This window comes from Lethenteron reissneri, chromosome 15, assembly GCF_015708825.2.
Source record: "Lethenteron reissneri isolate LAM-NWPU_2019-01 chromosome 15, ASM1570882v1, whole genome shotgun sequence".
NCBI lineage: Eukaryota > Metazoa > Chordata > Hyperoartia > Petromyzontiformes > Petromyzontidae > Lethenteron > Lethenteron reissneri.
The window spans coordinates 6,207,232-6,226,948 of record NC_083793.1 but is presented as its reverse complement, the minus strand read 5'-3'; the positions used below and the strand labels follow the sequence as shown (position 1 = coordinate 6,226,948).

Below are 19,717 nucleotides of genomic sequence, written 5' to 3'. Positions count from 1 at the left end.
AGGTGGTATTCCATGGATCTGTAAGTTTATCCCAATCCAGGCGACTCATTTCACAATGTACAAATGAGCACACAATACACCTCCTTCCTATATCTGCCAGTCCACATCCAAAAATATAAGTATTTTCTTACACATGCCATTAACCATTAGGCCTTCTGAGATTGCAGTCTTTCAATAGCTTTGGTGCAATGCGAATACAAGCAGTTCACAATGACTGTTTTTAAAAGTGCAGTTTTTTCATACTGTAATAGTATACAAGTGTATTGAAATGGTGCCGAAGGCCTGTATTTTTAGTCACGGCTTGGCTGAGACTTGGCAAAGTGAGCTGGTTCAAAGCCACAATTAACTTGAGCCGGCTCTTAGCACGGTCCCAGCCATGCCCAGGATTTCCATGAGCTGAGCCCGAGCTGAGCCATGGCTAAGCCACTTATGCATCTTTGAAAGCAATGGATCGGCTCTCGCCCGAGCTGAACTGCGTTACAGCCAGAGCCGTAACAAGTGGCGTCGACATTCCATGTGCACATTGAACATTTCTCCTGCACAGTATCCACGCCGCACAAAGTGCTGCGCTGAGCCATGGCTTAGACGCACGATTGAAACCTATTGTGGTTTACGAGAGGAAGTCTCAATTATGTCTGAGTGTCACACGAAGAACTGGAGCTCCCTCCGCTGAGTTGCATTACCGTTGACTCCTCAAAGTAAAGTTGGCTTATAAACTTTCAAAAGTGAAAAAATATATATAAAATCCTCCGCTACGAGATGAAAACTTGCACGTGTTTTGGCAAACGCAGAGGACCTGTCGACAAAATAATACATTTGAGGCTCACTTCTTTAAAAGAAAGCAAATACAAAAAATTATCCTTAAAATTTTTGACTGCAGCCACTGAAGCGTCAGTATCATGGACGTGTGTGTGGTGTGTGTGCGGATGGACAGTGAATAAGCATTCATTATAATAAGGCTCCTCTTAGTCTCAAGGTTTCAAACTATTTCCACCACTCATTCATTTTTTACCGCCCCAGCCGACGAAACGGATTTTGTATGTCTGAGGAGGAGTCAATCCGCCCTCTGTTCGCGGCACGCTCCAGGACAGTGCCCCCAGGTTGCCACCTGATTGTTCCAAGTGCTAAGTGCACGCGTGTGCGGAGAGCGCACTCAATCACACAGCGGTGGCGCAGGCTGCATAGATTGAGCCGAGCGTGCAACAAGACGGGTCGGAGGATGAGCGAAAGCTGGTCTTCCCGCTCATAAGATGTTCATGGCGAGATTTTAAAAAAACTACCAAAGGAGCAATACCACAGCACATGCATAATTTATATTGTTTTAGAATGGATTTGTATTGAGATATTGTGCAATTTACACTATATAAATATAACCGTATTGTGTTGTGCGTGAATATATATGTGCATGTTCAAATTACTATCCATACATTGTACATATTAACATATCAACCTCTGGAATGAATTCAAATATCTTTAAATGTAGATTTGAAGTTTTCGTGACTGCAAGGAGCCATACTCTTTGTTTTTTTGGTCAAGTCACGTAGGTGAAAAATAAAACAGCAGCATGCTCATTGGCTTTCTCCCTTATTTGCCAATTTATCTTTTATTGAGCCGTCCTCTAAATGACACTCAATTCCTTTATTTGGCCTTTCTTTGCAATTGCCAACAATTGACCAATTTGATTTGGTAACCCACAACGACCATCGTGGTGAAGTAAGGTCAAACAGCCTTGACGACAGCCACACAGCATCCTGGAGGCCTTGATCCATCAGTGGTTTGACAAATGGCCGTAAATGATTCGCTTTTGTTTCCAAGGTCTTCAGAGTACATAGCTGAAAAATGGAAGAAGAATAAAAAAAAAAAGTCTCATTCTTTTTATTTAATTCAAGGCTGTCGGCAATAGAGAAACACACACTCTAGCTATATCAGGAGCTAAACCTAATTCAGAGTAAAGATAAATGGCTTGGAAAAGGCAGTCTGGAATGTAATGCCCTGGCGCAATTGCCGCGTTGATTCAGGATTTGAACCTGCGAGGCCCAACCCCAACTGGCTCAGCCCGTGGCGAGCACACACGCTGGCAGGAGTGTCAAAAAATTACTACGCAGGTGACGGCAAACTCCTTCACCACAACGACGCAAAAAAAACCACGCGGCTGAAACTGGCAGCTGTAGTCATTAGCGTTCCATAAACACAGGTACTCTAGGGTGAATGTTTAATGTGTTAAAACAGCAACTACTGCCTGCGCTGTGCTTCTCTCGGACTTTGCAGTGGACTGCAATTAATTTCAACGTCATGCATTTAGCCCAGGATTGGAACGTGTCCGAGGATACGCCCACCAAGGAGATGGAGGGATGAAACTAATCCGTGCACAGGTGCCAGGTGGATTATTGCATCGCAAGATCATGAGAAGTCGCGCTAACTTTTGGATACCTTTGTTTAGCAGTGGATTTCCTGTAGTTGTATAGAATGATAATTATTCATCCTAGAAAGCATCCCTAAGTTCCAACACTTATTCAAGAGGGTTTTTGCTTCAACATATTCAGCTAATTCAATTAAGTAATATTTTGTAAGGAAACCAAAAAGACCAGCACATAACCGATGCAAATGACAAAATATTACTCAAAAGTCCACACAGATGGGTTCAAAAACTCACTTGCTGCACTGTCATCCCTTGGTCTGGCCACCTCGCAGCCAAGCAGGTTTGAGAGTTGTACTAATCTCGGTGAGCCACAAATCCTTGCCTCCAAGGTGCTGGCTGGCAGGTATGTGTCATCACGTCGGACTCATAAGAGAGATTCAAGCGTACTCTGTACATTGGCGTGAGCTGCAATGCCTGGTTGTGATCACACATGGTGATTCTGCTAGTACCTGCACACAAGTTGATCTTTCATCGTTCCACCTCCGTGCTGAACATCCTTTGCCTGCCACATAAGATGTGAGTCTTGACCACTGGTGATCGTCCCTTCTAGAGACACGTCCTGCGCAGCCCACTTGCTTTGCTTGGCAGTCAAAATGAGTTTTAAGCAGAGTAAGTTCTCCAATCCTCGTGTTCCTCTTTTTGCCTTTTAATGCTTTTGGGAACAGTTTGTGGTCAAAGCCGAGCCACCCCCCCCGTTCCCCCAGCCCCCACCCCACCGCCCCCCCCCCCCCCCCCCCCCCCCAGATTATTAAGGCTACAAACACAGAGAGATCAACACGGCGTGTTTAGTCTGGTGTGCAACCACCCACAGTGGCACTGACATTCCTCGCCCGGAGTCAACATTTATCCTGCACGGTACACATGTTGTAGGCTGCGCTCCCCTCTGAAATTACCTTTTGTGTCTGATCCCTGGGATGGGGCATGCCTCACCGGTTCAGAACCGCTGCGTTAGAGCTCTGATTTCTGTAATTGCTGTTAACGCAATTACATGTCCACGCAAGTATAAAAGACTTTGTGGCCAACAAAAGTAAATATTGTTTACATTTTTATGCAAGTTTTTTTTTTACATCAGGAACCACGACAAACGTAACGGAGGTTTCGTTGTTTCATATAACACGACCTGTGACGTGTGAGGATGCATCCATTCAAAGTGCTACGACTACTACAAACGCAGCTCCACATGGATGTCACTGACATTCAAAAGCTGGGGATACACAAAGCAATCACTTAAATTAGGAATGGCATTCAGTAAATTGTTTTTTTAAATAAACACCGGCAAGATATTTTTTGTTTAAGAACGTTGAGCTCCGTTCGAATCACAGTTCCCCACCCCACTCTCTGTGGTCAATCCCGTGGTTGGAGGTGTCAGTCGGAGGCAGGTGCAAATTGGCAATTTTATCACCTCAAGTCTCAGGTGGTGCAATGTTTGGGGGCGGGCGGGGGGGCTAAACCATCCAACTAAACACAAAGCCAGAGCTCATCTCCAACGCCCGGAGCAGGACATGCAAGACAATAATAGCTGACCGACAATAATACATACTCTTTGCTTTTTTCGGTAAAGTCACGTCGGTAAAAAATAAAATAAAATAAATGAAAACAACTAAATTAAATCACGACGTTTCGGGCGCAACGCAAGCGTCTTTCTTCAGGTGGGGGCAACGTAGCGAAAGCACAACCGCTTAAGTGTGTCTAAGAGATGGCTGTGACGAGGAATTATATGGTCGCGGGGGATGGAGGGAGGGGGCCATGGTGAGTGTGTGGGCTATATAATTCCACGTCCCCACCTGAAGAAGGACGCTTGTGTTGTGCCCGAAACGTCGTGATTTAATTTAGTTGTTTTCATTTATTTTTATTTTATTTTTTACCTACGTGACTTTATCGAAAAAAGCATGAATCCTTGCAGTCACGAAAGCTTCAAATCTAGAAATAATATCTACGTCGCTGTCATGTTTTGATGCTTCTCGTGACGTGGCCATGAACGCTTCCTCTGCTTTTTATGTCCGTGGGTTTTGGTAAGGCTCCAAGAAACATGCGGAATTGCTAAACTGGTGTAAATTCGATTACTTTACACTTGGCCCCACTTAACGTTAACGCTGTTTTTTCTTGCAATATTCTACATTACTCGTGTAATGGTGTTTTTGTTATGAATTATATTTATTTTATTGCTATACTTTATTTTATTTGTTTAGCTGTTTAGCTGTTACCATTTGACAACTCTTACAAATGAGCAACATACCAACGTGTATCCCTTCCAAAAACGGTGTTCTCTGCGTCACATTCGTGGCGCTGCGGGGATAACGCCAACGTTACGGCTCAAGGAAAACCGCTGCGGACGCTGGCAACGATGGCCGGAAAAAGCAACGCAGCAAATGAGCATAAAGGAAAAACATTAATCAGTGCAGATTACCCGCAATATCAAATGGATCACAAATATTCAGGTTGACAAATAACGGCGCAAAAGTGCACAAAGTGAGATATACGCTTGGGGTGACATTGAGAGACAGAATGCGGAACACATGGATTGGAGGACACGTGCAATGCGAGAGACACCATATGGACTGTTAAGAAAAGTAATTGGGCTTGTTGGCAGGACACGCCGCGAGCAGAGATGATAGCCGGTGGTTGGGAATTGCGGTGGTGGCATCCAATGGAGGTGAGTACAGGTGCTTGATGGATTGTTACATCGCAGCATTTTAAGACCTTCATCCAGGAGTGGATTAATCACGGCCGATGATGATGAAACTTGAGAACAAATATTGAAAAACCACTAGCCCTAACACGAGCAATATCGTTCCCGCACCTGGTACAACACATGGGAGTGGGTGTAATTGCTATCCCTGCAATGCCAATGCCGTTTCTAACATTGACTGATAATTTGTTGTTATCTCACCTTCCAAAATTCCCTTAACAGGGAAACGTAGAATTCATCAAAACAGGATGGGCATGAATGTGTTTCTCAACTCTGTTATTTAACTTCAACGGAAAATAACAAGACAAAGGTTGTTCACACTCTTCACCCACCTCTGTATTTTAAAGGTTAGGTGTGCCTCGAATAATCAGCTGGGTGTGTGACCAGATTTGTATAACTTTATTGACACCAGAGGTTTACGGTGCATCTTGTTTTCCGGAGCATCTTACAAAACAGAGAACATGGGTTTATTTTATTAGTTTTTTTTTTTACTCAGTGCACAACGATCGTCATGCTTTGATTCAGGGATCGATTTCATTTTCGACATTGGGGTGGACGGAACGGCCTCTAGTAGCTGCGGAGATGATGTGGACCCTTTAACACACAACATATACACAATTTGGAAAGAGTAATTCCTTACAAACGTGATTCGATGCACATATCGTGGAGCTGAAGAATCGGTATTAACTGCTTTTAATCGAGAAATGTGGAAGTCAAGCGAGTGTATCACACAGTGCTCTATCAAATTGCTATTTCTAAAGTTAACTAGTGCACCTTTTCTGGAAGATTGTTGATTATAAGATTGTTTTTGTCCACGTTGGTACATTTATCATGGGCTACAACACCAGGGGAAAGAGAGTGCATGAGCTTCTGCAACACACAACTTAGCTTCACTTACTTTAGAATTGTTATACTGGTAGGAACCTCCTGGTTACACCAGCCCACAGGGGATTATTGTGTCCGTCGTGCAGGGAGGGGCTGGGTGGGGAGGGTGGGGCTGGGTGGGGAGGGGAGGGTGGGGAGGGGCTGGGTGGGTAGGGGCTGGGTGGGGAGGGTGGGGCTGGGTGGGGAGGGGCTGGTCACCCCGTGGTGCCCTTATAAAACTCAACGTTTAACCTACTCACGCCGGCTTATGCCCGCCCTCACAGTCGGGCATATTTGCGGAATACACCACGCCGCCGTTGACCCTGGCCATTGGCCGAGCAACCCAACGTTCCTACCAGCTCCCTCCGCAGGAATGTGTTTGTTGCACGTGCTGTGATTGGATATATGAGATCACATGGGCCGTCATGGAAATACAAAGGCAATAATGTAACACGGTGTCATTTTGTTTTGCGTGCACATCTGTACGTCGTGCGGAAAAGTGGTTAGGAAAACCCGGAAACTGGAGTTCGATTCCCGGCTGCTGTCAAGAGCAGTGGCAAGCGATTATCTGAACCAGACCTGGTTGTTTTTTTCACTGCAGAACTCGAACCGTGCCACTGAAGGCAAAACCACCCATACTCTGAGAGGCTGGCGTGTCTGAAACGTGCCAGTGGAAACTGGGCGTACGATGCGTGTTACGAACAGCTATTTGCTGGTTGTATGTATGTTGAACTTCTTTCGCACCTTACGTAGCCAACCGTGCTAATCGGATGTGCGGGGGAAGGACAACAAACTTAAGAGAAGATCACATGGGAGTTTTTTTTAACCAAAAGAAATGTGTATACACTTATCACATGTCAACAGGTTAATTAAAAAAAAAGTATTTTTTTGTACTGTTACTGAGAAGAAGTGAAGCTCTCACAGTTTCAGCTGCCTGGCCTCACTTTAGTCAGTTGAGACATCAAGATTCTTCTTTGCTTTCAGTGATGGTATTAAAAAAAAAGTGTGATATATTTTTTAACCACATAAATTAACATAAAGAAATGGAAATAATAGAGGACAGGGCAGATCCAACAGACAAGAGTCGTAGAGAAGAAGGCCACGTGTAAAACTATTCTCCTGTAAACGTAAAAAGTGGCCTCACGAAAAAAAAAAAACTTGTGCTGATTTTTCTTACCTCGCTTACATAACGTTGCTTTTGAGGGCATCTGGAGTTGTCATATTTCACGTTAAGACAGGGAGACATTTTCCTCTCACATGGCTCTCTTAATCAAGCAGGCAACCATGACCACCTGCTGTTAATTAATCACCGACCGTAAGCCTATAAAAGATAGGCTCATGAGCCTTGCAACTACTTTTCAGCACTGTCAGTGTGTCCCACCGATGCCCTGCTGCAATCAATCTCAACGGTCAATGGCGTGGCCCGTTGAGTTGTGGGGAGGGTTTAGGGGGTCACGGGTGAAATGTGGATAATGGACATTTTGAGACGGCTGGGCGTTCAAAATGTATCGCTTGACGGCACGATGGGGGCCACGGGGCTATGTCATTCGGGACAAATCATTATTCACCAAGGGCCACGGACTGGGTAAACAAATAAGGTGGACAGGTGATTTGGGGAGAGGGCTAGATGAGGTATTGATAATTACTCCCCAATTAAGAGAGGACACGTTCAGTTGCAGTCAGTCCCAATCCTTGTTCAGAAAAAAAATACCTGACATACATTACTGCAGCATTCTGCATCTGTAAGCCCCCCCGAAAGCCAGTAATGAACGTGTCCTCTTCACTGCATTTACAGGATCAATCCTTAAAACGAAACAAAGCGTTGTGAAGATGATGAAGAAGAGGTGAATCATTCCGATGAGCGCGGCAAAAAAGGGGCCCCACCCTTTGAAGCAGGAAGAATCGGATTAGTGGTGTGATGCATCGGCGATTAAAGGCAAAATGGGGACTATTCATTTCGTGGCCACTGACAAGATGCACTTACTTCCCATTAAGCACAGCAATAACTGCATCCGAAGAGAGGCTGCAACAGATGTCTACACTCGTGTGAGCAGGTAATGCCCTGGCGCTTACCATCATCCCAGATTCTGGTGCGTGTGGCACTGCAGGGCCAACTGACCTGGAATCTTTACACTTTAAGTAGCCAGAGACTTGCCTCCCGCTTTAATGCAGATTTTCTAAACGTAAAAAAACATGTTTGCGGAAAGCGGATCAAAGATAACCGCGGTAGAAGAGGAGGACAGGGGGCAAAAAGGTTAACGCACTGAAAGCTCCCATCACATAAAATTAGTTTTTTCAATAAAAAATTACTTTAAATCGACATGCAATTAAAGCTCAATAGAAGGGTCCTTTGCATGCATAAATAGGTCTATTCAAGTGATTATTATAATTAATCAAGTGATTTCCGAAGTAATTCTGTGACGTATTTTTCTGCGGATGTTTTCTGACATGGGATGATGTGCTGATGGTCAGGAAAAGTAAAATGTACGAAGTGGAAATGTTATCATCACGTGACAACAATGCTGATGGCACAAATTAATATAATTGTGGGGGGGGAGAACATGAACAAATAAAGGATACCACAGTATAGCCTGTAAACATAACACGTGAAATATGAACCAATGTAGTTCGTCTGGTTTAAGCCCACGGAAAAGGCTCGGAGCTGAAACCTCTGAAAAGTTGAAGCTGGAGAGTTGTGTTGAGTTCATTATTTATGAACCTCTCATTGCGGAGCAGGGCTTAATCTGTGATGCAGTTTATTTTATGTTAATGCCATCACTGAGAGCAAAGGAAGATCTTGATGTCTCAAATGATAAAGTGATGTTCACCATAAAAAAGCAATTACATTATTTCACCTAAATTGGATGGTCACATCTGTAGTCCGGCCCGATTCTTCCTACTTGGATAAATGCAAAAAAAATCAACAACGCGAAATCTTTCCCCCTGTGAATGGCGCTGCCGTTTCAGAAAACGTATTCAGTACACGTACGTCTTTACGGAAATCAGGAGACGTAAATTTCCACGTGCCAACAACAACGGCATTCCAAGAGACATTTTAGCAATGCAATCGCGTACAAAAGAAAAAGACCTTACGCCGTGTTGTACAACCCTTTTGAAGACAGTTTTGCTGCTCGTGGCTTCTCACCTGATAAAATGAAGTCAACCTTTTTTTTTTCTCCAGAATCACAACAATCAGATGCAAGCGGTAGGATAAAACTAAATATGAAAAAAAAAGTTAAATTACTAAAGCAATAAAAACGCTGTGCCTGTTCGCATGCAGCACAATTCGGGACACACATCAGCTGTCATCCTAAAGCAGCGTAGAATGTGAAAATTAATCACTTAAGTTGTTTAAAGCGGCTGGCCAATAATACATCATGAGCTGCAATGTGCATCTAGAACTCGTGGACATTAATGGCAGAGAAGTTGTCTACAAAACTTTAATTGTCCACTAATCATTGATTACAGCTACGCACGATGCATCAGTCTTTATTGAGCAGAGCAATTGTTAGTAATGAGCAACACACCACTGCCTCATTGACCGTATCTTTTCTCATTTTACGATCTTCCAATTTCAACCAGAGCGCCGCTCACTAGGGTCAAGTCACCCCCCCCCCCCCCCCGTATCTCTCCGTGATCGAATAATGATAAAAAAGAAAACACCACCCTGAAGAGCTCAGCGGGAAAGAACGATGAATTGAACAGGCCCGATGAGGAATTGAACGCGTTTATACTTAAAACAGCAAAGGAAATTTTAAATAAATAACTGGAGAGGCAACACATACACTCGTTTTTTTTTATGAACGAAGCGTCGAAATATGACTTTGAACCATAAACCGCAGATGTTGTTGAACATATATTTTTTTAATATAAAACTTTATACCGCGCGTTTCTACCCCGAGCCATTATTCCTTCGATAGATTTCTCTTGCTCAAGCCTGCTTTTATATTGTCAGCCTTTCACATGTGTATGTTCTCTCTTCCTCATGTTGCCCTCCATAACTCGTGTCATCTCCAGCACACGCCTCCAGGATTGTTTTCGTACTTTTCGGCTTTTGTTCTACTTTCTTTATCGACGTTCGTGTTTCTCATCTGTTTGAAATATGTATTTTTAAATAAGTACGGTGGTGGGTTTTTAGTTTTTTTTGTTTGTTTTACGAAGACCTCGATATTTTGAACGACACATTTTTTCTGGCGTCCTGAATCAAAATCAAAAGTGTATTTCCCGAGTAAAGCCCCCAATTGAGCTAAGAAACTATTTTTTCAAGGGCAACATGGCCGACAGACATCAAATATCTACTGGTAATGCAATTCCATCGTTTCATTTGGGGCAGCTGCAGAAAAATACGGTCACATTTATATCCAATATATACGCGCGTGAAGCAAGTCTTAGATCAGAAGTACATATTGAGGGGAGAAAAATATGAAGTGTAACTTCCAGTGGCTTATTGATGTCAGTGGCTTCCAAGGACAGCTTGATATAGCCACACTAAGCTGATGGCTGGCACTGACCCAAGTCAGAGCAGACTGACAGGTCTTACTTAATTCCTGGCCTACATTAGTGCCAAACAACACTCAAGAGACTGGAAATATAAAATCAAGGTCCTTGAAAGCAACCAAAGCCAGGCTTCCGTCGATACAATTCCAGCAACTCATTGTCACAAACTGGAATCCCATCTTAATGGGAAAATAAAAGTGAGTTCCATCTAAAGTGAGCATTGTGGTGGTGTTTTGGCTCAGTTGCTGTCTAAAGCACTGAGCCATTGGGGGAAATTCCACATTCATATGGCAGGTGCGATAAACATGCAAAAAAACAACCACCATTGACTTTCCCCGCAAACTGGTATTCATGATATCAACTGCAGAGAGACGAATGCACCATGTCAACCCCCAAATAGGGTTTGAACTTGCAACCTTCTGATGGCGAGCTGATCACCTGACCAGATTAGCTGAGCCACATGGCCAGATTAGCATGAAGATCTGGACGTCACTTTCTAAAATGATGTGAAAAATAAGAATCGGTGTTTCCTTTCTGGCAAAAAAAACAGGTGTTAAGATGTTCGAACACCAAAAAGATACCTTTTTAAATCCTTTATATTAAGTTCACTTGCTTGCTTGCTTGCGCGCTTACGACCGTGCAAATCTTTCGGTCGTTTTTTAACCCACTTCCCGTGATCCAATCGAGCTGACATTTTCCACACAGACTCGTTGTGCGTGACAATTAATTTTCGTGAAAAATAAATTCTAAAATTTTACACTTTTTAGGAAAAAGTAAATTATATTTAATTACCAATTGCTTAATGGTGGCAGGCAATCATCTGACCCATAGGTGGCAGCCATCTCAAGCCAGAGGACGAGAGGACTCTAGCCGCCACGCATATAAAGGATTTATAGTGAAAAACTTTGTTTTTACGGGTTAATTTTTTCAAGGAATCAAGTCTGCATTAACCACACTAATTTGCAGTGAACATGCAAACAAATCGTGCGTTGTCTTTGAAACTGATGGGCCTTCACCAGAGAGAGCCTTCTTCATGGCCTCGTATCACCAGTGTCAGACCAGAGAATGCCAAAAGTGTTTGAACATCTTAACATCTCGATTTAAAGCTTTCGTGACTCCAGGGATTCATCTTCTTGGTTCTTTCGGTAAAGTCACGTAGAATGGAAATAATAAAATAATAAAAATACAACATAATTAAATAATTCTCACGACGTTTCGGCCACAACAAAGTCTGTCTTCTCGACAGACCTGTTCTCCACCTGAGGACGGCTGCTTGCGTTGTGGCCGAAACGTCGTGAGAATTATTTTATTATGTTTAATTATTATTATTTTATTAATTCCATTCTACGTGACTTTACCAAAAGAACCAAGAAGATCTTAACATCTGTTTTATTGCCAGAAAGGGTAAAACCTATTCTTATTCATCATACTTTGATACTGGCAAAAAAGGTCCCTTGATTTCTAAAATGAATTCGGTCATGAATGAAATGTGGCCCTGCTGCTACTGCTTGTGTTGTCTTGCACTTGTAGACAATATATGAGCCGGATGAGGGCTCGGTCAAAATCAATATTATTTACACGTGTATAAATATCGTGCCAGTCTCCCAATCCGACCCAGGGTTGTCCCACTATCGGCGTATTGTCAAACATCATACATCCGTTCATCGCAGCTCAAGCCAAACGTGTGAAGTGTCGGCAGTGTGGAAGTAAATAAATGCGTCATTCCCATCTAGCGCTGCCCTCAACAGCCCTTATGGCAGTGAATAGGGACCACTCAATACAGCCCCTCGCCAATCACTCCACAAGCCACCCCCATCCCCCCCCCCCCCGCCCCTTACGTAAATGATGCCAAGTGCATTTCCTCTGATTTGCCAGACTTATTAATGTGCTAAGTAAATTTGAGAGCAAACATGAAAATGTTCATGGCAAACGCATCCAGCCGCCGCACCCCACCCCACAGCCCATTTGATAAATTATCACGTATCAGGATTCAAGATTTGATTCTTTGTAACATGCAATGAATGGGGATGCCTGCATGGATGCCATGAACCTATTGCCATAAGCTTAGAAATGCACGTGAATGAATGAATAAACACATTGTTCCAGCCCTAATAGTTTATGCGAGTTTCATGCAAACCCCATGTGTGTATCCCCACATCTTTGGGGATACACACATAGAAATCAATAAAGAAACGGTGAATTTTGAACTTCGTTCGCACCATATACGCAGCCAACCGTGCGAATCGGAGGTGCGGGGGAAGGGCAACAAACGATGGCATATCACGAAGGCTTCATGTGGATTCACCACGTAGAAAGGAGGAGCCAGGTGTGGATTGGGAAGTCGGTGCAAGGAGATGGAGGTTGCTGACAGAAAGAGCACGAGCAAAGTCCATGGCCGAGGTGGAAGAATAACATCAAGAATTACACGGAGAAATGAGGAGAGGAATGGAAGAACGGGACAGGACACGTGGACCCCAACGTACAGGAGGAAGAATAGAAACCGACAAAAGGATAAAAATCAGCCCCTGTCTGAATGCCAACACAGTGTAAATTTGCTTGGTGGCAGAGTCGTGCTGAACTAATCAGTGTCTGGGCTCCTAAGTTTGTTTTCCAAAGGCAATTAGTCACCACATGCTCTACCAACTCCCAACAGACTACGTGCAGCCAAGAGCTCAATTGTCTCGGTAACACCTGCACAAGCCAATCTTACATTTCCGAAACTTTTGGCTTAGGGAAATCATTCGCGGTTAATTCCAGCTGAAGTCTATAAACCCAGCTCTTTCGTTTGATTTTCAATCCGCTTGTCCTGGTGAGGGTCGCGGTGGCAGCATGTTGAGTAGGGCAGTCTAGACCTCCTTTTCCCTGGGGACAGACTCCAGCACCACATTACTATACACTACGACACACTACATTAGATAACACTGGTCAACACACTTTTTCTGGCATAAGGTATTCCAACGGTTTTAAGGTAATTTTGGGGTGCTGATTCCAAATCTAGCATCATTTTTTGTCTATCACATCAGGTTTTTGAGATATCAAATATTGCATTTTCAATAAATAGTTTTTTGGGGTGCGGGGGGCAATTAAAAAATGTTATAAAATATTGTTTACCATAAAATACAAGAGACTTGGAAAGAAATTAGAGAAGTGTTGACAAACATGAGAGATGGAGTTAGATCAGAGAAGGGAGATGCTGGCAAGATTGAAATGTGAGAGATCCATTGTTTTTTCCCCTGCTAATTGCGTTATGTTTATTTGTATTACATTGCCAGATGATATTTAATGCACCACTTATTTTCAGGATTCCATGGCCCCTTGAGCTACTTGGGGGACTTAGATGTTTGCTTAATTTGCTAATGCCCAGTGCCACCGCTATTACACTGGTCAACACACTTTTTCTGGCATAAGGTATTCCAACGGTTTTAAGGTAATTTTGGGGTGCTGATTCCAAATCTGGCATCAGTTTTTGTCTATCACATCAGGTTTTTGAGATATCAAATATTGCATTTTCAATAAAAACTGCAGAAGAAAAATATTAAATAAATGTGAATATCTACATAAAATGATATTATAAACACACTTTCCTAAAAATACAGCACCATATTTTAACACTAAAGCAGTCACTGACTCGCAACAACTTGCAATCATAAGTGACAGAGTAAATTTCGGGTAAAATCAATGAAAATGGGGTATGCCGATAGCATAAAAATGAGATGTAATCAGATTTGGAATCAGCACCCTGAAATTAGTCTAAAACAGCTGCAAAAGTCCAGGCCAGAAAAAAATTCTTTATTTTTGTTGACCAGTGTAATCTATCGAAATTGAAAGAAATAAAAAAATATTTCAACCGTTCGGATAGCTCCCACCTTAGTTCTGCTTGGAAGAGAATCATCAAATAACAAATTATTTAAATTCATTGTTCTAATACACACAACAGACATGGAAGGACAAGATCAAAGGGCTCTCATAATGCACATGCATAATGTACGTTGACTCATTAATCCCCTCCCCCCACTTGGCACAAGAGCACAGAAGCGTGGTCACCACATCTACACCTCTATATAAGGAACAAAACAGGTGGACTTCTCCACAAATCTGGCTGTTACCTGATGATGCTAGTTGTAATTACTGGCGAAACGTCGTACTCAGATTGTAAATGTTGTGGCTTGGCTCTCAAACACACCGGTGTGCTGTACAAGCACGCTATACACTACACAATACACTACACTACTACAGTATACACGAGTGCTGTACTAGTATACTATACACTACACTATACACTACAATACTACACTATACACTACACTACTAAACTACACACTAGTGCTGTACTAGTGACGAATTGGCCCGTTCTGTGTACGTGACAACCCTTACTAGTTGGCTGTGTCGGGTGGTGGCGGGTTTTAAAGACACATTTATATATTTACGCAATCTAACCCAAAAAAAGAAACCTCTATTATGGATGATATTGGTCACGAAACCCTACGTGTTAAACACACTACACTACTATACATTACTATACACTACACGACTGTACATTACTATACGCTACACTACTATACACTACTACACTACACTATACACTACACTATACACTACTACACTACACTATACACTACTATACACAGACTGTTCGCTCTTCTTGGGGAATTCCCAGACGTTCCCAGGCCAGCTGAGCGAGAGTCCCGCCAGCGTGTCCCGAGCCGGCCCTGGGGTCTTCGCAGCTAATTAATATTGTTCTTAAAATTATTTTACTTCCAATTCTATTCCAATGGTAGCATTCGTATCAAGTCAACTAATCAATCCTCTTTATTAACACTAGGGATGTATTATTTGGGTATGACGTTCAAACAGTATCACATGTCAATCAAGCCAATGTTATTCATTCTCAGAACTGCAATATGTGCAAGTGACAAAAGAGATGTAGTTCTAGTTTTGCAGTCATCGTTGACTGAGCTGAGACCATCAGCTTGCTACGCTTAATCAATATAAATCCGTGACATTTGAAAACCCCTGTTTTATTATGGTGGATGTCCCAAATTCTATCCCAGACTCCCAGTGATGCCAGCTCAGCACAAAAGGGCCTTTGCAGCATTTGGCACACGGCTGAACCAAACACATTACAAAGTAACTGCATTCAGCCTTGTCAGGGCGTCGCAGCCACGCGGCGGTCAATGTCACACAGATGTTGGTTTTGGGCAATAGCGGGGCTCCTGCCAACAGGCCAGTTCAGATTAATTTCAGGCAACCGCTCCCAGCACTGGATTCGGATCAACGTGCGGAGAAATTTTGATGGATCTGAACCGCACGTGTGAAGGAAAACATTTCATGACACTGAACCGTAATATTGCCCAGAGCTCAGGTTTCAGTAGCGAAGCCAGAGACGGGCACCGGATTTAAAGGAGGCCAGAAAAAGGCTCAAATAAATAAATGCGACCCTTTCATCTCACTTGGTATTGTTAATGCAAGTGTGTATAAATATACGGGGTGAAGCGATGTTTGCGGTGGTTAGCACAATGTGCTATGAAGTCAGCGATCCGAGTTCGATTCCCGGCCATCGCTCACATCGGTGACGAGTAATATCTGAACCAGTCCTGGGCTTCCCCCCCCCATCTTGATCAACCTGTGAATGGTTTCCCTCTCAGGGCCTCCCCTCATCTTCATCACCTGCCCACTTCCATTCCTTTGTCTGATCTCCCAGAAGTCCTAGCCGGTGGGTGATGTCATTCTCATTTACGTTCACATTTACCCACTTCTCCGCTTCCGAATCCAGCGTTGTCTCCCCTCTGCTCAAGCTTTATAATCCACTGTTGTTGCCCTCATGATCTATAATTTCGTCCCACCTGCCATCCTTGCTGCAGACTCTCTGTTAATCTATGACTGACCGTCGCTTCTCGATCCAGTGTCTCCAATCACACCTCGTCCAAAAACGATTAACTATTTTTATTTCACCAGGTAAGGTCCACTGAGCTGTATAGCTCTTTTTCAGAAGCGAACTGGCCGTAAATGATAGATCAACGAAGTGGCTTATCACGTGGAAATTTATAGCAGCCAAATACTCAATAAAATGTTTTAAAATACTTTTTTTAAAAACACGCTTTAATGAAATGTACTGTCCGAGCTGCCCCTCCCCCTGCCCCCTTCCCCGATCACCCCTCCCCTCCTTCCACACCCCCCGCCCCTGGGCGTGGCTCCCCGAGGCTTGTCGTGACGTAAGGGACCACGTGGTGATTTACAGGCAACGTAAATTGAACGTCGATAATTATAGCCGTAAAAAAGATTGTTTAAAAAAATATATTTTTTATTTGTAATGATAGAATATAGTATTGTCATCAGTATGACACAGCTATACGAAGTTTGCAGTCGATACGACATTGGGAATACGGTTGAAATTGAGTTACAAGATTTTTGGATACGACAACACATACAGTAAGTTAAATAAAGCACTTAAATAGTTTTAAAAAATATGTTTTGGATTTTTTTTATGATAGAATATTATGTTGTCATCAGTATGACACACCTATACGAAGTTTGCAGTCGATAGCGCATTGGGAAGTGTGTAAAAATTGAGTTACAAGATTTCTTTTTTGAGGATACAAAAGACAAAGTGAGTTAAATAAAAGCTAGTTTAAAACGCATGTTTCTAAATGTGGATCGAAAAACCGGAAGACCCGGGGAAAAAAATCCACACGACCATGGCGAGAACATGCAAACTCCAAATATACAGCCATCAGGGTCAGGATCGAACCCATAACCTCCTGTATACCACGCGAGGCAGATAACATCTCCCCACCACAGTGCATACCACCCACTTCGGTAGTCCCCGTGACACATGTGCTGTTTTATAGTACTGAGATGCAGTTGCGTCTAACTCAGGGGTCGGGAACCTTTTTGACTGGGAGAGCCATAAAAGCCAAATATTTCTAAATATATTGCATTGAGAGCCATATAGTATTTTTAACGTATAATAAATTAAATATGTATCACTTTTAATGCGATTTCTGGTGCTGCATGGTTTTGCTGATGGCCTTGTAGTCTGGTTCGTACGTGGTGAGGTTGAGCTTCATGCAGGCGTGACCCGTGAAATTTATCTTCAAAACTAATTTCTGTTTACTTTAAAATGACACAGTATTATTAAGCAATATCACAAGTATTTTAAAATCAGTTCCAAGCTGATTTTTTTTATTTTTTTTTCAACTCAAAATTGTCTGGGAGCCATATGCCGTCACCAGAAGAGCCATATATGGCTCGCGAGCCATAGGTTCCCGACCGCTGGTCTAACTGCTATGAAAAAAAAACTAAATTTTATCGTCTCGCCTGTGCCTGCCACCCAACTCATCTCTGCGGACATCTCCTGTGGCAGCTGCGATGGCTGAACGCAGCACTTCACAAGCCTACTGCGACGCACCTTTATTGCAGGCCTGCATGGAGACAGGACACAATTATAACGGAATAGCTTGCAGCAGTCCATATAAAATCATATCTAATAATGAATACGTTTCAGCCCATTGCCAGCTTGCTGCTTTACCATACTTCACTATACTGATCATTACACACAAAGTGCTTGCCACAAATGAACCACAATACCTTGCTGATCTCATCAAGAAGCATAAATCATCACGTGAACCCTAGTCATCTTCGCAGCGGCTTTTAGCCAGCCATCGAACAAAGGCGATCACCACATTGCGACCTTTCAGATGTGCTTCTGCGGCCGTCTGGAACGTTCTTCCTTCCGATATTAGGAAGCCACTGGAGCTATGCACTTTTAACTCTAGATTGAAAATATATTTCTTTAGAACTGCTTTTTGTGTTTAGTATTTGAGGACTGGGGGAAGGGGTGGGGGGGAGGGAAAGTTGTGAGGGGGGCATGGCGGTGGTGAACCAAATCTGTTTCTCAACAGCGAGCGTTTGCAGCGTTCCCAGGCTGTCGCTGGCCGCGACCACCGCTCACCCCAAGCCCGTGATCCGGTGCGCAAGCGTGCGGGTGAGAGCGTCGCGTCGTTGGGCAAGGCCACACTCACCCCATGAGCAGGTATATGAGCACGGTGACGGAGAGGCAGACCCCGCACACGCTCGAGTGGCGGCACAGGAAGAGGATGACGTAGCACATGAGGCTGAGCAGCACCACCCACACCATGTTGAGGCTGAAGAAGTGGTAGAGGCTGAAGAAGCCGGCAGCCACGCAGCACAGGTGCTTGGTCCATGGTGGTACACCTGTCCGCGCGCGCACGCACAAAGCTAAGACAGATATCTGTATCCCCCCCGCCATCTGTAGCTGTAAATGACAGTTGAGGGCAAGTGCTGTTCATGAGCACCATTCTTGTAGTGCCAGGCGAGCACGAAGGAAGGCGCTCATTCAGAGCCTTCAGATGTTTCACAGTTGGGGCAATGTTGCCGTGTGCTATGGCAGTTCGAGTAATTTATGGGTATTTATTTGAATTGGTCAAATTTGGACCCTGACGCAAGCACACAGTAGCCGACTCAATTCAAATTACGCCAGGTGATAGGTGTCTATCTGGCATTCGAACATTTTAACACCTCTGCATTATTGCCAGGAAGCGTAAAGCCTATTCTTTCTTTTTATCATCTTGATAATGGAAAAAAGGGTCCCATAGACAGATCAAGGGATGTTTGTATGTATATATGTATGTTGATTTGTTGAACTTCTTTCGCAACGCACGTATCCACCCGTGCTAATCGGTGGTGCGGGGAAAGGACAACATCCACTGCGAAGCAGATGGCCAGCAGTATGCTAATACGCCATCACTATTGACCAGGGCCGCCTACCGGATTCAAACCAGGAACCTCTGCAACAAACGGTGAATGCGCTATCGCTGTGCTGCCACTGTGCTGCCACTTTGCTGCCATGGGTGCTGTCGGTGCACGGTTGGCTGCATGTGCCCTGATTGTGTCTACGGTCCCTTGATGCAACACGAAGTGTGAATGCTCCGATGGCGCAGTCAAGCCTAAATAAAATCAATTTCAACTGAAAAATACCTATGAATAATTTGAAAAAGATTTAGAAAAATTTTAACACGTGCTATTTATTTTGCAGGCTCAATTTGGTGATCATTTAGCAGACGGCGTTTGTGTTTACTAAAAACATGGCATCTGTATTGTTTCACGTCAACCATATATATAATTGCCTGAGTATATGTGTAGTTTTCTGCTAAACTTCATGCATATTTTGTAAAATGAAAAATTCCGTGCAAATTTTAATGGGATATCTCCACATAAATATTAGCACA

The 19,717-nt window shown here is 43.4% G+C and overlaps 1 protein-coding gene across 2 annotated transcripts in view; it reads right to left on the bottom strand.

The window, feature by feature from the left end:
* Nucleotides 1–19,717, bottom strand: part of PORCN (porcupine O-acyltransferase) — a 113,623-nt gene that overhangs the window by 77,273 nt on the left and 16,633 nt on the right. For both annotated transcript variants that reach the window (XM_061551907.1, XM_061551908.1), the window contains exon 3: nt 18,491–18,683. In XM_061551907.1, the coding sequence (XP_061407891.1) occupies nt 18,491–18,683 (193 nt within the window). The remainder of the gene's footprint in view (nt 1–18,490; nt 18,684–19,717) is intronic.